Source organism: Pyricularia grisea (assembly GCF_004355905.1).
Source record: "Pyricularia grisea strain NI907 chromosome V map unlocalized Pyricularia_grisea_NI907_Scaffold_6, whole genome shotgun sequence".
NCBI lineage: Eukaryota > Fungi > Ascomycota > Sordariomycetes > Magnaporthales > Pyriculariaceae > Pyricularia > Pyricularia grisea.
The window spans coordinates 1111632-1124651 of NW_022156719.1; the positions used below are offsets into that span (position 1 = coordinate 1111632).

Genomic DNA, 13020 nt, shown 5'->3' on the forward strand with positions numbered 1-13020 from the left:
GTACCTTTTTTTTAAACGCAAATATATATTTTTAAAAAGTTTATTTTTATTTATATATATCCGGAAATAATCGTTAATTTTTTTTTTTAAAATTTACGGGAATACGGCGTATATTTGGGAAATTTTAATTTATATTATTTGGTAGATATTTATAAAATTAAATACCTTTTTATTTAAAAAATGGTATAAATTTTTTAAATAATTATTATTTTTTTCCCAAATTTGTAAAAAAATTTTTAACGTAATAAACGGAAACGTTTAATTAAATATTTAAATAAATGGTAAACGTTTATATATATTGGTATTTTATACCGTAATAGGGCGGTTATACGTTTGGAAAATTTCGTACGTAATTAATTATTTTTTTTAAATATTTGCCCGTTTATTCCAGGGCTTTTTTTTATATTTTTCGTTAAACGGTTTTATATTACCAAGCGGTTATTTTCCGGGAACGGTAAATAAATAGTAGGTATAATCGTATTATATATTGGGTAATAGCCGTAATTTTGGGTCGGGTTTTTAAAAAATTATTTTAAACGTGGGATATACGGGTTATAAATTGGTAAATAATGGAATGCGATTTTTTATTTTTTTAATTAAAGGTTCGTTAAAATTACGGTTTTGCGTGGTTACCGTTTACGGTTTTTTTTTGCAATTTTTATAATATTTATTAATTTTCGGCCTATTTTTCCGTATTTTCGATTTGGTATTATAATTTTATAACTTTATAAATAATTTTTTAAAATTTGTATAAACTTTTTATTATATTTATTAAAATCCTCCTTTTTTTAACTTTTAAATTTTTCGATATAATATTCCAATAACCGGTTACCTTTTTTGGGTATTATAGGTTTTTCGAAATCGCAAATTATTTTAATAATTTATACGTTTTTTTACGCAATTATTATTTGGCCTAAATATTCGGATAAATTTCCTAACCCGGTTTTTAACGCCTTTTTATCAATTCTTTTTTAATTATTAAAACGGATCCCCAATTTTTTAAATATACGATTTAAAAATTTATTTTCGTTAAAATTTTCAAATATTTTCGGTATTATAAATAATATAGGCGGTATATTTAAATTTATCGTATTAATATCCGATATAACGCCGTTTTTCGTTTAAAATAACGGTTCGGAATAGGAATTTGGCTAACGGTATAACCCGGATGGTAAAGGTTCCAAAAGGTTTAAATTATAATAATTTAACCGGTACTTTTAAAAATTTACGTAATAATAATTTACAAATTTTAAACGCGTTGGTATACGGTATTTGTAATTATTATAATATTTTTCGTTATTAACCCCAAATATAACGTTGGTTAAAAAAATTAACAATTTAAATACCTTTATTTAGCTTATTTGTATTGCTTATATTAACAATACTAATTAATGTTAATAGGAATAAAATAATCGCTGCGATCGGTAAAAATAATATAACAAATAAACGGTATTTTTATGCATGCTATTTATCGTTTTGTAACTATTTACAATCCTGTAGAGATCCGTTAAAATCTCTGCTACGTGTTCTAAGATCACGTATTACCACACGTGATCTACCCACACGCATGTCTGCCCGCGAACAAACAGTTCCAAAGTCCCACCAAAAGTTAACCGCTCTATAACGGCAAAACTTGATCAATATAGGGACCGTGTCCTTGCAATTGTTTTAATTAACAAACATTTGTACAATCCAAAATATATTCAAATTTGAAAACAAAACTTGCCGCACAAATGTGTATAGTGTACAAGTTGAAAACGAAATATCAGAAGGGTTAACAAACGAGTCTATTACAAATCCCCCGTAATCCATTATAAGTAGTTATCGGGGAAATCACCCAACTCCAATTTTACATCGTTTGTGCAATTCCGTTTAATTCGTATTGAAAAAAGCATATATATAAACATCAAAAGCCTTGACAGCTCAAAATTGAAATGTTTTTGACTTGGTTTGTATGTTGTGAATAAGGTGAGTTTTGGTGGGATTTTGGACAAGTTGCGATAATCTTGAACAAGTGCATGCAGCTTAGGCTAACAGGGATTTGGCAGCCTGATCGGAAGGAAACATTCCCAAACAAACAACCCCACAGCCGCCCCGCTGTCAAAACCTTAATCCCATAATACCACAGTGGCATGAATTTGTTTTATCCAAAAAAAAAAAAAAAAAAAAAAAAAAAAAAAAAACCGGGAACGTCCCAATAAGCATACACATGGGCTCCTGCAGGGTCATGAGTAATGAGACTGAAACCATCAGATGGCGCTGAAATGAATTGGGAGGGATCTCCTTGTTTTTTTGTCTCCTTTTTTTTATTTTGACGTGTTATACTCCAAATTCTGCGGCATAGCCCGCCTCGCTACGTGCATGCCGCCCAGATCCCCGCTTTAGAGTAATTGGGGTCTTGTTCACATCCGGCAGCTTTGCACCACGAATCCCCCATTTGAACACTAACCCCGTACGTTTGCAGAGGCGCAAACGCTAAGAGAAAGAGAGAAAAGGGAAGGGAACAAAAGAAACAATGCTCTACAAGGACCAGTACGCCGCTCTCTCACCCGACCACCCAGACTACGCCAGCGACGGTGAGACCGAGCAGTACCCTCTGACTGAGGGCGGCCGCCAGCCCACACCGCCGGCCCGCTCCGGCCACGGCAGACGATACCCTTGGGTGGTGCTGGCTGTGCTGGCCCAGGTCGTCTACACGATTCTGGTGCTCGCCGTCTCGCGCGAGTTCTACTACAAGCGCATCTGTGTGTCTATTGCCGCGCCCGATGCCGTTGGCGGCTGGGTAAGTTGTTCTTTCGTTTCTGCCTTTTTTTCTTTCCGCCTGAACAAGCATGTGGCTTCGGTGTGCTGACAGACCAATGTGAGCAGAACGTTTTAGAGTACCACGAGGTGGATGCCGACCAAAAAGAGCCTGACGAGCATCACCCGTTCCTAGGCACGCCGGGTCCGTCAGTGGATAGGAACTGGCACGAGCTCTTGTCGAGTACTGGCGAACCTACATGCCTCCTTTCCATATCTCATGAAATATGCTGACGAGAACAAACCCATAATGAACAGCATTCCGGGACCGCCTCCCCACCACAGAGGTCAAGAGATTAGGAATCGAGGAAGGGTCCATATGGCTGGACGACGATCTAGGCGGGTAGTAAGTGAAAAGGGAACCTGCTATCAACAATACGAGACATTAGACTAACGGCGGCAGTTACGGGAGTGTTTGGGTCGGGCATAACCTGCACTGCGTGGTAAAGTGGCACACTCATGACATTGTCTTGATTCCGCGCTGTTGCTGACGAAGCTCCCGCAGAAATACATATACGATGGCCTGCACCGGGATCACTACTACCCCAACCTGACCGTGGCAGAAGAGACGTCTCATCAACATCATTTGCGTATGTCCCCCCTCTTCTCCATCTGAAAAATCGGACGATCTGCATTTAGTTCTTCTCAGAATCCTGCAGACTAACAGCAAACAGATCATTGCCTCCACCGGCTGATGGATGCGCTCAAGTGCCATCCCGACATGTCCCCGCTTACCCAGCATTGGGTGGTGAACGAAGTGGTCCCCGTCGTCAACTGGGACGGCGCACGGCACACTTGCGCCAACTGGGATCAAGTCGTGGACTGGGCCAAGAAGAACCGTATCGTACCGACCGGAAAGGCCACAATTCCTGAGGGTGAGAGAGCAATATGGCAAACCTCGTTTTTCTGTTCGGGCTCTTGGGGAATACGTACTGACTGTGTTTGATAGTTGCCCCGCATCCCCTGTATGGTAAGTTGCTGCATTTCCTCATTTATTTCGTTTCGTCATTGTCAAATGGTAAGATGCACGTTTGTTAAATGACAGGAAAAAACAAACCACAAACAGCAAAATTTATCAACGAGCGCGGCAAGGCCGACTTTGTAAACAAGGACGCCATCATAGAGTGGGACTTGCTCTGGGGCCGACCCGACTGGCAGGAATTTGCGCGGGAGCACGGAATTCCAGAAGGAACAATACCTCCGAAAGAGATGCTGCGGAATAAGCACGTTGGGTAGATGGTTCTAGCCAATTGTGCATGGAGGGTGCACTGTTTTTAATTAGTCCAGTATGGTCCTTTTTGTTCTTGGGTCATGTTGATCGTCTAGTCTAGTTCAGCCAAGTTCAAGACCGGAAACCGTATGGGCAGATTCGATTAGTCTCAGGGCTCATCCCTGAATCGGAAGCTCCACCAATTGAGCCGCGTGGCCGTGGCTCGATTTGTGGCTTTGTTTGTACCTTTGGGTCCAAACAAAGATCACTCTGGTTCAGGTCTGAGGACAACTTGTTGATTTTCGTGGCAAATGGAGGTGATTTCGCCAATTCGGCGACCAACACTCCGTTATAATTAATTGAATAAAAATCGTAAAAATAACTCGTGTAATTACAAAATTAATGGATAATCTCACAGCCCCACTTCGGCTCTACATATTGTGGATTATATACAAATAAAAGTGGATTTATTACATGCAAAATAATGCATATAATTAACAACATACAACATAACCAGCTACCGCATCCGCAGCCCCAAAACGACTAATAAAACGTCTAAATCGGGATTTTCAACACATATTCGACAATCTTCTTAACGTCACCCACCCTTTTGGGCACCTCGTGCTCGCCGTCAAACTCCTCTAACTGTGCGCCCTTATAGTGAGTTGCATACATGCGCCTACTCTGCGGCAGGTTGACCGTATCCTGGCGCCCGTGTAGGTGTATAGTCGGTAAGTTTACGACTATACCCTCCGCGCCGAGGTTTTGAGTTTTGCAGACGTCGAGCATATATTGCGTCGCCACGTCGCTGTACCCCGGGCACAATAGCACGGCGAAGCAAACATCTGGTAGCCAGGTGACCTTGGCGACCTGCCGCTCCCAGAGCAGCATGGTGGCGGCGACCGCGCCCTGGCTGAAGCCCAGTACGCCGACGATTTTACTCCCCGGGTTTGTTGCCAGGTACTGGTCGACGCTCCGGCTCACCGCCTCGTTAAATATTGTCACCTCGGCCTCGGCGTCGTCGTGTACCTGCCTGAACCAGCTGTAAAAGGGATCCATCCCTGCGAAAAAGGGGAGGACATCTGGGCCCGGAGTAGCGGTGTGGGGTGCACAGGCGTAGAGGAAGTCGTAGTATTGGGAAAAAGCGGCGCGCAGAGACGAGGTTTGGAAGCGGAAAATATCCGCAGATGAGCCCCCGCCGTGAAGGCAGAGGATTGCTTTGGAAGGTCTTTTGGCGAGGCCCATTTCCTGAGGTTAAAAAGAATCAAGAAAAAAAAAAGTAACTTTTTGTCGCGGCTAAACCTCTATGTGCATGGAGAATATGGAAAAGAAGAGATGAGAGCATAAAATAAGCTAGACGGGGTAGCCAAAGACTGGCAAAGTTTCGGGGACAGCAGCGGTTTTCGGACAGGATTTTCTGTTCTACACAACCTAAAACATAAGACGTGGTGATAAGAATGGAGTAATGTGGCATAATGTCGGGAGGGGGTGAGGGAAGGTGTGTGTGTTTAAAGCCCCTGAGCTGAGGAGTGCCCATGAATTTGTGAAATATGACGACGTAATTCGCATCTTCTATGTCGCAACGGGGTATTTGTGCTACACTGCCACAGAGCATCGAACCTTGCAATATAATACAACCTTAACGGGAAGGTAGTACCACGTAGCTAGTCAGGATTTCGGGCCTCATATCCACTGTCTCTGATTGTGCTTCATATAAAAATTCCTCCATCAGAGATTGGTTGATCCATTCTCAACCGCCGGCTGATCAGTCCTCATCCAGCACATTTATCGCCAGCATCCAGCAAATAACATGACTTTCACACCGCCAGCCACCCAACCGGGCCTTGTCGTCGACGAAAACGACAATGTGGTCGTCCGTCCTGACTGCCCATTTCCCTCCCTGCCCCCTGACCAGGTTCTGGTGCGGGTGCGCGCCGTCGGCGTTAACCCCAGCGACACCAAAATGCGTGGGCCCTTTGCCCTCCACCACGCTATCCTTGGCGCTGATTTTGCTGGTGACGTGGTGGCGATCGGTCCAGACGTTAAGGACGTGGTGGTGGGCGATCGTGTTTGTGGCGCGCAAAACGAATTATTCAAACCCGAGCCCGAAAGGGGCGCGTTTGCGGGCTACAACGTAACCCGCGGGCGCATGTGGATGAAGATACCAGATAATTGGACCTACGAAGCCGCTGCAAGCTTGCCAGTTGGTTTATGCACTGCGGGTCTCGCATTAAAATTGCTGGGGCTGCCATTGCCGGACACACCGGTCGAAAAAGGGTCTCATGTCCTGGTTTACGGCGGCAGCACTGCTACAGGGACTATCGCTATACAATTGTTAAAATTGTAAGTTTCACGGGTGTCATATAATTATTTTCGGCTTTTTCTTTTTGTGGTTATTATGTATTAATGGAAAATAATAGGTCCGGTATGATTCCCATTGCAGTATGCTCGCCTAAAAACTTTGCGCTAGCCAAAAGCAACGGGGCAGAGGAGGTTTTTGACCGGAACGACAAGGAATGCGCGCAAAAAATTGTAAGCCTATTCCTCCCCATTGGCCACGAAACCCTCATACCTAATTGCCCTGACGGCGATGGAATATAACCCCCCTCCCACGGCGGTTTCGGAAACACCGACTTGACTAACGCCCTCCCTCCCCTAAATAGAAAGCATACGCGAACAATCTAAAATATGCCCTCGACTGTATAACCAGCGTCGAATCCACCATCCTTTGCTACAACGCCATTGGACGCGCCGGCGGCAAATACGTCTCCTTGGACCCCTGGCAGGAGCATGCGGCCACGCGCAAAGTGGTAAAGCCCGCCTTCACCGTCGGCCCTCGGGTTTTTGGCGAAGGTTGTACGTGGCCGGCGCCCTATGGGAGCGGGCCTGACGATGAACTCAAGGATTTCGGGGTTCGGCTTTGGGACGTGGCGACGGAACTTGTGCACACGGGGAAGCTTAGAAACCATCCCCTACGGATTATAAATGGCGGCTTTGAGGCAATTATTGCCGGGATGGACATGATAAAGGAAAAGAAACTTTCGGGGGCCAAAATTGTGGTGCGGATGTAACCTAAAGGGCCGGCCCGTCACGTACCACCGATATTTAGGGCCACGTTAAAGATCACCCACGATTCCTTAGCTAGCACCCTTTTTTAATCCACACAGCGTGAATACTGGTAAATACGGTTTCGAAACTTTTACCCACTAAAACCCCACCCAACCCCGTCCGACCCCATGTTGCACCTGTGGATTAAATTCTGCCACTAGGCGGTGAAGGTTTTACCGAAGGCGGTAAACCCGGTTTTTCGGCCAATAATTCTATAAAATTATTTCCAACTTTTAAACCATATTATTTATTATATTTATTTATTTATTATAATATTTATTATTTACCGTAATATTTATTACCTATTATTTACCGCAATATTTACCATTTAACGCATTATTTACTTTTTTAAAATTTTGCCAATTAATTAAAATTATTAGTCTCAATGCTCAAATTAAACCTAGTCTCAGGGCTTATCCCTGAACGCGAGCTCCATTAATTAAACCGTGGCTTAATTCGTGGTTTTGCTTGTACCTATAGGTCCAACCAAAAATTACTTTGGTTTAAGTTTAAAGATAATTTGTTTATTTTGGGTTTAAATAAAGGTAATTTTGCCATTTTAAATAATTTTACTACGTAATAATTTCGCGATAACGTATAATAAAAACAATTAAATATATCGTTAAAAATAAAAATTAACAGGGTTTTTACTTTAAATTAAAAAATTTATAATATTTCCGTTCGATTAAAAATTTAATATAGGTTTTTTATTATTTTTAAATGGAGGTTAGCATTTTTTAAACCGCTAATAATATCGATATTAACCTTTTATTTTTTTTTAACCATATAAAACCCGTCGAAAATAATATATAAAAAATTGCAAAAACGAAAATAATATTTATATATAAAAATATTTACTAATAAATAAAGGAATTTATTATTTTTAATTCGTGGGGCGATATAATAACGTATATACGGTATAATTTTTTAAAAAAAAATTATTATTCCTTTTAACCTTTCGTTATATCGACGAAATTATATATATATTATATTTAAATATTTTTCCGTATATACTTTTTTTTTAAACCAAATTAACACAATTCCAAACGACCCCAATTTCGCCACCGGTTCGAACTACGGTTTAATTATTATTAATACTTTTCCGAAATTATATAAACAAACCAAAATATTAAATAACCTAATATTTTAATACAAACTTATTTTTTTAATTATTATACGTTTTTTAAATATATAAATATTACCCAATATTCCCCCGCAAATTTTTTATTACGATTAAATTAATTGTATATACCGCGTTTTTTACCATATAATAAACGTTATATTATTTGCGAAAACGGGTTACGGTAAAAATTTAATATTGTAAACTATATCCGTTATTCGGAATAATATAATTATTATCCAAATAATCCTATTAAACAAATTAGGGGAAAAATAATTCCGTAATATATAGCGATATTCCGCCGCCAATCCCAAATTAATCGATTAATTTATAATAAATATAAATATAAATATTCCGGGCCAATTATTAAAATTAACCGTTTATAATACGATAATTTTTAAAATCCGTATATCGTTTGCGAATATATATATATTTTATTAAATCCAAAATAAATTACCAATTACCGATTTTTTAAATTTTTACGAAATCCCATTTTTTATTAACGTATCGCGTTATTTATTATTAACGAATTCCATATAATTTTATAATAAAAAATTTTTAAAAAAACGTTTTTTATATTACGTATAATTCGTATAATTATACCAAAAACCGTATTTATATTTAAATATACCGTAACTTTTATAACAAAGGTTAAAATTTATATTTTCGACCAATTTTATTATAAAAGAATAGTGCAATTTATCCGTATTTTTTTTAATAGGTCCGATATAAAAATTATAATATAATATTTGGAACGTAAATTATTCGCTAATAATTATAAACGTTTTTTTTTCCTAACCGCGGATATTATTTTATTAACCGTTTTTTAAATTTTTAAAATTATCGTATATATAAATAATAAAAACCGTATTATTTAAATACGCCAATTTTTAATAAAAAACCTTATTTCCCGGGGTTTTAATAAACGAAACGCTATCGATATTATTATTCGGTACGATTTATTTATATTAAAAATCGACAAAACCAAAATTTATAAAAATTTTTCCAAACCGGAATCCAAAATCCGAATTATATTTGCAATTTTATTTTTAAATATAAATATAAATATATAAAACGTAAAACGCGTAATATAATATGGAACGTTAATATTAAATAACCCCGCGGACTTATAATAAAGGTTTGGAAAAACCGTACGCGGGCCCAATTTTAAAAAAACCGTATATTTTTTTACGTTTTATTAATATTTCGATATTTAAAATTTAACCGCAAAATATAAACCAACCAGGTTAAAATTTATAACCAAATTAACCAAAATACCCGCGGTATTATAAAAAAATAATAATAATTTATAAACCACGTAATCGGATTTTTCGACGTATTTATAAACGCGATTTTTCCCTATAAATTTTTAAAATATATTTAAATTAAATTTAAACGAAAATAATAATGTATAACCGGTAAAATTCCCCCAAACCGGCCTTTTCGGTATATTTAAATTACGAATTTTCTTTTATTAGTCGTTATAAAATATAATTAATAAAGAAAAATTAAAATAATAAATACCAAATATATACGTTTTCGCGAACGCCTTTTATTTTCGGCGCGTTATTTTGGATTTTATATAAAAAATAATATTATCCAATATAATAAATTATTTTAAAAATTATTATAACGTTTATTAATATAATATTGGAATTTTATTAATTTTATTTGTAAAAAAATAACCGTATAAATTATCCAAAAAAAATTCCAAAAAAATTTATATATTTTAATAATTGGAAAAATAAAATACCCATTTCGTAATAATTACGTTATTTCCAAATCCGCGACGTTTATATAATTTACCCTCGTAATTAACGTTATTATAACCAAAAACCGCTATTTTCGCCAAAATATTTATTTATTTTTATAATAAAGTTTAAACGAAAAAAAATTTATTGGAATATTTTCCAATTATATAATTATATTTATAATTTAAATAATACGGCGATTATTTTTTAATTAAATTTTCCAAAATTTACAAATATAGCGTAAAAAATTACAAATTTTATATTTAATTAAAACGGGCGAAAAAACGCGGGAATATAAATATTGCAAAATTTTCGTAACCGGCCAATTAATTAAATAATTAAAATGGAAAAAAACGGCGTAAACGATAACGGACCAAACGATAAATATTATAATTATATATAAATTCGTTAATAATACAAAATCGATAACGGAATTATTAAATTAAATATAATTCCGTAAAAATACGGGTGTAAAATCCCGATTTCCTTTCGTTAACAATTTAATTTACCATTATATTTACGGGTAATACGGCAAATTTTTAAAAAATTTTTAACGGTTTTTTTAATATTAATATTACGAAAAAATATTTATAAAAATTAATATATATTTTTTATATTTTTTATATAAATATATACGAAAACGTTAAAACGTTATTTTTATATAACGGCGAAGGTATTTTTTTAACGGTTTAATAAAAAAATAAAATATAGCCCGATTATAATAATCGTTATAATATTTGTAATAATATAAAAATTACGGAAAAACGGCCAATCGATTATATAAATTATATATATATAATTGCATTACGTTACGTTTTTATAAATAAATATAAATACGAAAAAAACTTTAAAAAAGGTTAACGCTAACCTATCCACAATTTCCAAAAAATAATATTTACCCCGTTATATTTTTATTATATATATAATTTTATAATAACGCGAAATTATCCCGTATTTCGTTTATAATCCGTTTTTTATATCCCATTTAAAAAAATCCAACGCCTTGGGTGGAAATAATTTATTTACCGTCCTTATTATTACGGGGGTAAAAAAATTAAACCCCTTATATACCATTTAAAAAAATCTAATACTTTGGATAAAAATAAATTTTTTGCCGTTTTTATTATTACGGGGGTAAAAAAATTAAATACGGTTACGGGGTTTTTTACGCGAACGAATATTATTATATTATTAATATTATATTAAATAAATTGGGCCTTATTTCCGCCGAAATTAACCGCCCGATTATTTCGGCTTTAAACGTATATTTCGAAAATTTAAAATATTATATAAATTTAACGTAATTACGGCCCTATTTCTTCTAAACGGATATTATAAATAATCGAAATATTATATAAATTTTACGTAACCGCGGCCCGTATTATTATATCCGTTATAAATAAATTTACCGTTCGTAAAAAAAACCACGGTAATATTAAAATCGTTTAACGAAATAACGTTAATTTAATATTTTACGTTTTAAATATTTGGACGACCGTAGGTAAATTTAATAAAACAAGGCCCGTTTCCGGGATAAATTTTTATATTAATGGAAAATTTTATTTTTACAAATTGTAACGGTTATTACGTCCAAACCTAATTAAACCTACCGCCCTACCGGAAATATTATTTAAATAATTAAAAGCCCTATACCCTATTGTAATTATAAATATTTCCTTTTTTTCCTTTTCCATTTTTTTTTTTTTTTTTACTATTAATTTACTAATTATTACCAATTCGATTTTATAATTATTAATTTAAAATTATAATAATTAAACCAATATTTAAATTCGTCGTTAAACGTAATAATTATTATAATTGTAAAAATATTTTATATTGGCCGAATTAAAATTATTAAACATTATTTAAATATATTTTAATTGGATAAAATTATCCGTACCTATCCAATTATTAAAAAATTAATTCTATTATAACGAAAATAGGTTTTTATTAACGCAAACGTAATATAATTATAACCCTATTCGGCTAAATCCGGGATAATTTAACTAATTCCATTATAATAATAATTATAATTTTTACATTAAATTCCAAAAAATTGTAATAATAATTACAATTACGATCGTAAATTGCGATATTTCCGAAAAAAAGCGGTAAAAAAAGTAAAAAAATTAACGCGTCCGTATAATTTATATTCGGGTATATTTTTTTAAATACGGATTTACCGACCGGTTTTATAATTATACCGTAAAAAACAATCCAAACGAAAATATTAAATTAAAATATAAAAAATTTGGGGCAATATAAATCGATTTACCGGGTAAATATAAAATTTTAAATTGCGCGTAAAAACCGCGTTTTATTATAAAATTATTTTAATACGATAAACGTAACGTTAGATTTATTTTCCATTTTTAACCCTAAAAATAATAATATTACCGATAAAAGGGCCGGTAATTTTAACGATAATAATACGGGCTTTTTTAATATATTTTAACAAATTAATAATATATAGGTCGAATTTATTAATAACGAGCCGGTTAATTATTTTACTATCAACGAACCGGCCGATTATACCATTAATATACAGGTTAATTCCGTTATTAATAAACCGGTTAATTTTACTATTAAAATATAAATTAATCCCACTAATAATAAACCGGTTAATTTTACTATTAATAAACCGGCTAATTCTATTACCGAAAACGGTATTAATTCCGGTACGGGTTTAACTAATACGCCCGATTTTATTAACGAAAACGGTATTAATTCCGGTGTTAATTTAATTAACGCGCCCGACTTTATTAGCGCGAACGGTATTGGCCAAAAATTACCGTTACCCCAACGATAATCTAATAATATTATTTTACCCGTTAAAACCGTTTTTATAAAAATAATAAAATTATATTTTAAATTTAACGGTAATTCCGATAATGGATCGGTAAATTACGTTTAACCGGAATATTATTTTCCGTCGTATAAAAATATTGGCCTATTAAATTATTTATCCGCCCCGTTTTGGAAAGAATTTTAAATCGAAAAAAACGTAATACCAACGGTAATAATAATTACGG

The 13020-nt window shown here is 34.7% G+C and overlaps 3 protein-coding genes across 3 annotated transcripts; 2 read left to right on the forward strand and 1 right to left on the reverse strand.

The window, feature by feature from the left end:
- The first annotated feature begins 2352 nt into the window (after positions 1-2352).
- PgNI_08282 (uncharacterized protein) lies at positions 2353-4419 on the forward strand. The gene is made up of 8 exons (XM_031128281.1): positions 2353-2782; positions 2869-2983; positions 3058-3145; positions 3203-3242; positions 3305-3389; positions 3474-3674; positions 3749-3769; positions 3866-4419. Exons 1-8 carry the CDS (start codon positions 2516-2518, stop codon positions 4033-4035), a joined length of 987 nt encoding a protein of 328 aa, XP_030978619.1. The 5' UTR covers positions 2353-2515; the 3' UTR covers positions 4036-4419.
- A 145-nt stretch (positions 4420-4564) lies between these two features.
- On the reverse strand, positions 4565-5254 carry PgNI_08283 (uncharacterized protein; the record flags this gene model as incomplete). The annotated part of the gene is made up of 1 exon (XM_031128282.1): positions 4565-5254. One exon carries the CDS (start codon positions 5252-5254, stop codon positions 4565-4567), a length of 690 nt encoding a protein of 229 aa, XP_030979075.1.
- Positions 5255-5819: 565 nt separating this feature from the next.
- Positions 5820-7080, forward strand: PgNI_08284 (uncharacterized protein; the record flags this gene model as incomplete). Its single annotated transcript, XM_031128283.1, has 3 exons — positions 5820-6352; positions 6430-6541; positions 6673-7080. The coding sequence occupies 3 exons, from the start codon at positions 5820-5822 to the stop codon at positions 7078-7080; spliced, it is 1053 nt and encodes a 350-aa protein (XP_030979213.1).
- Between the last annotated feature and the right edge of the window lie 5940 nt (positions 7081-13020).

Bases quoted from the DNA above. Each gene is read 5' to 3' on its own strand.
- PgNI_08282 (XM_031128281.1), top strand. From the start codon at position 2,516: ATGCTCTACAAGGACCAGTACGCCGCTCTCTCACCCGACCACCCAGAC. The intron at 2,984-3,057 runs GTACTGGCGAAC...CATAATGAACAG, and splicing joins CTGGCACGAGCTCTTGTCGA to CATTCCGGGACCGCCTCCCC. The intron at 3,243-3,304 runs GTAAAGTGGCAC...AAGCTCCCGCAG, and splicing joins GGCATAACCTGCACTGCGTG to AAATACATATACGATGGCCT.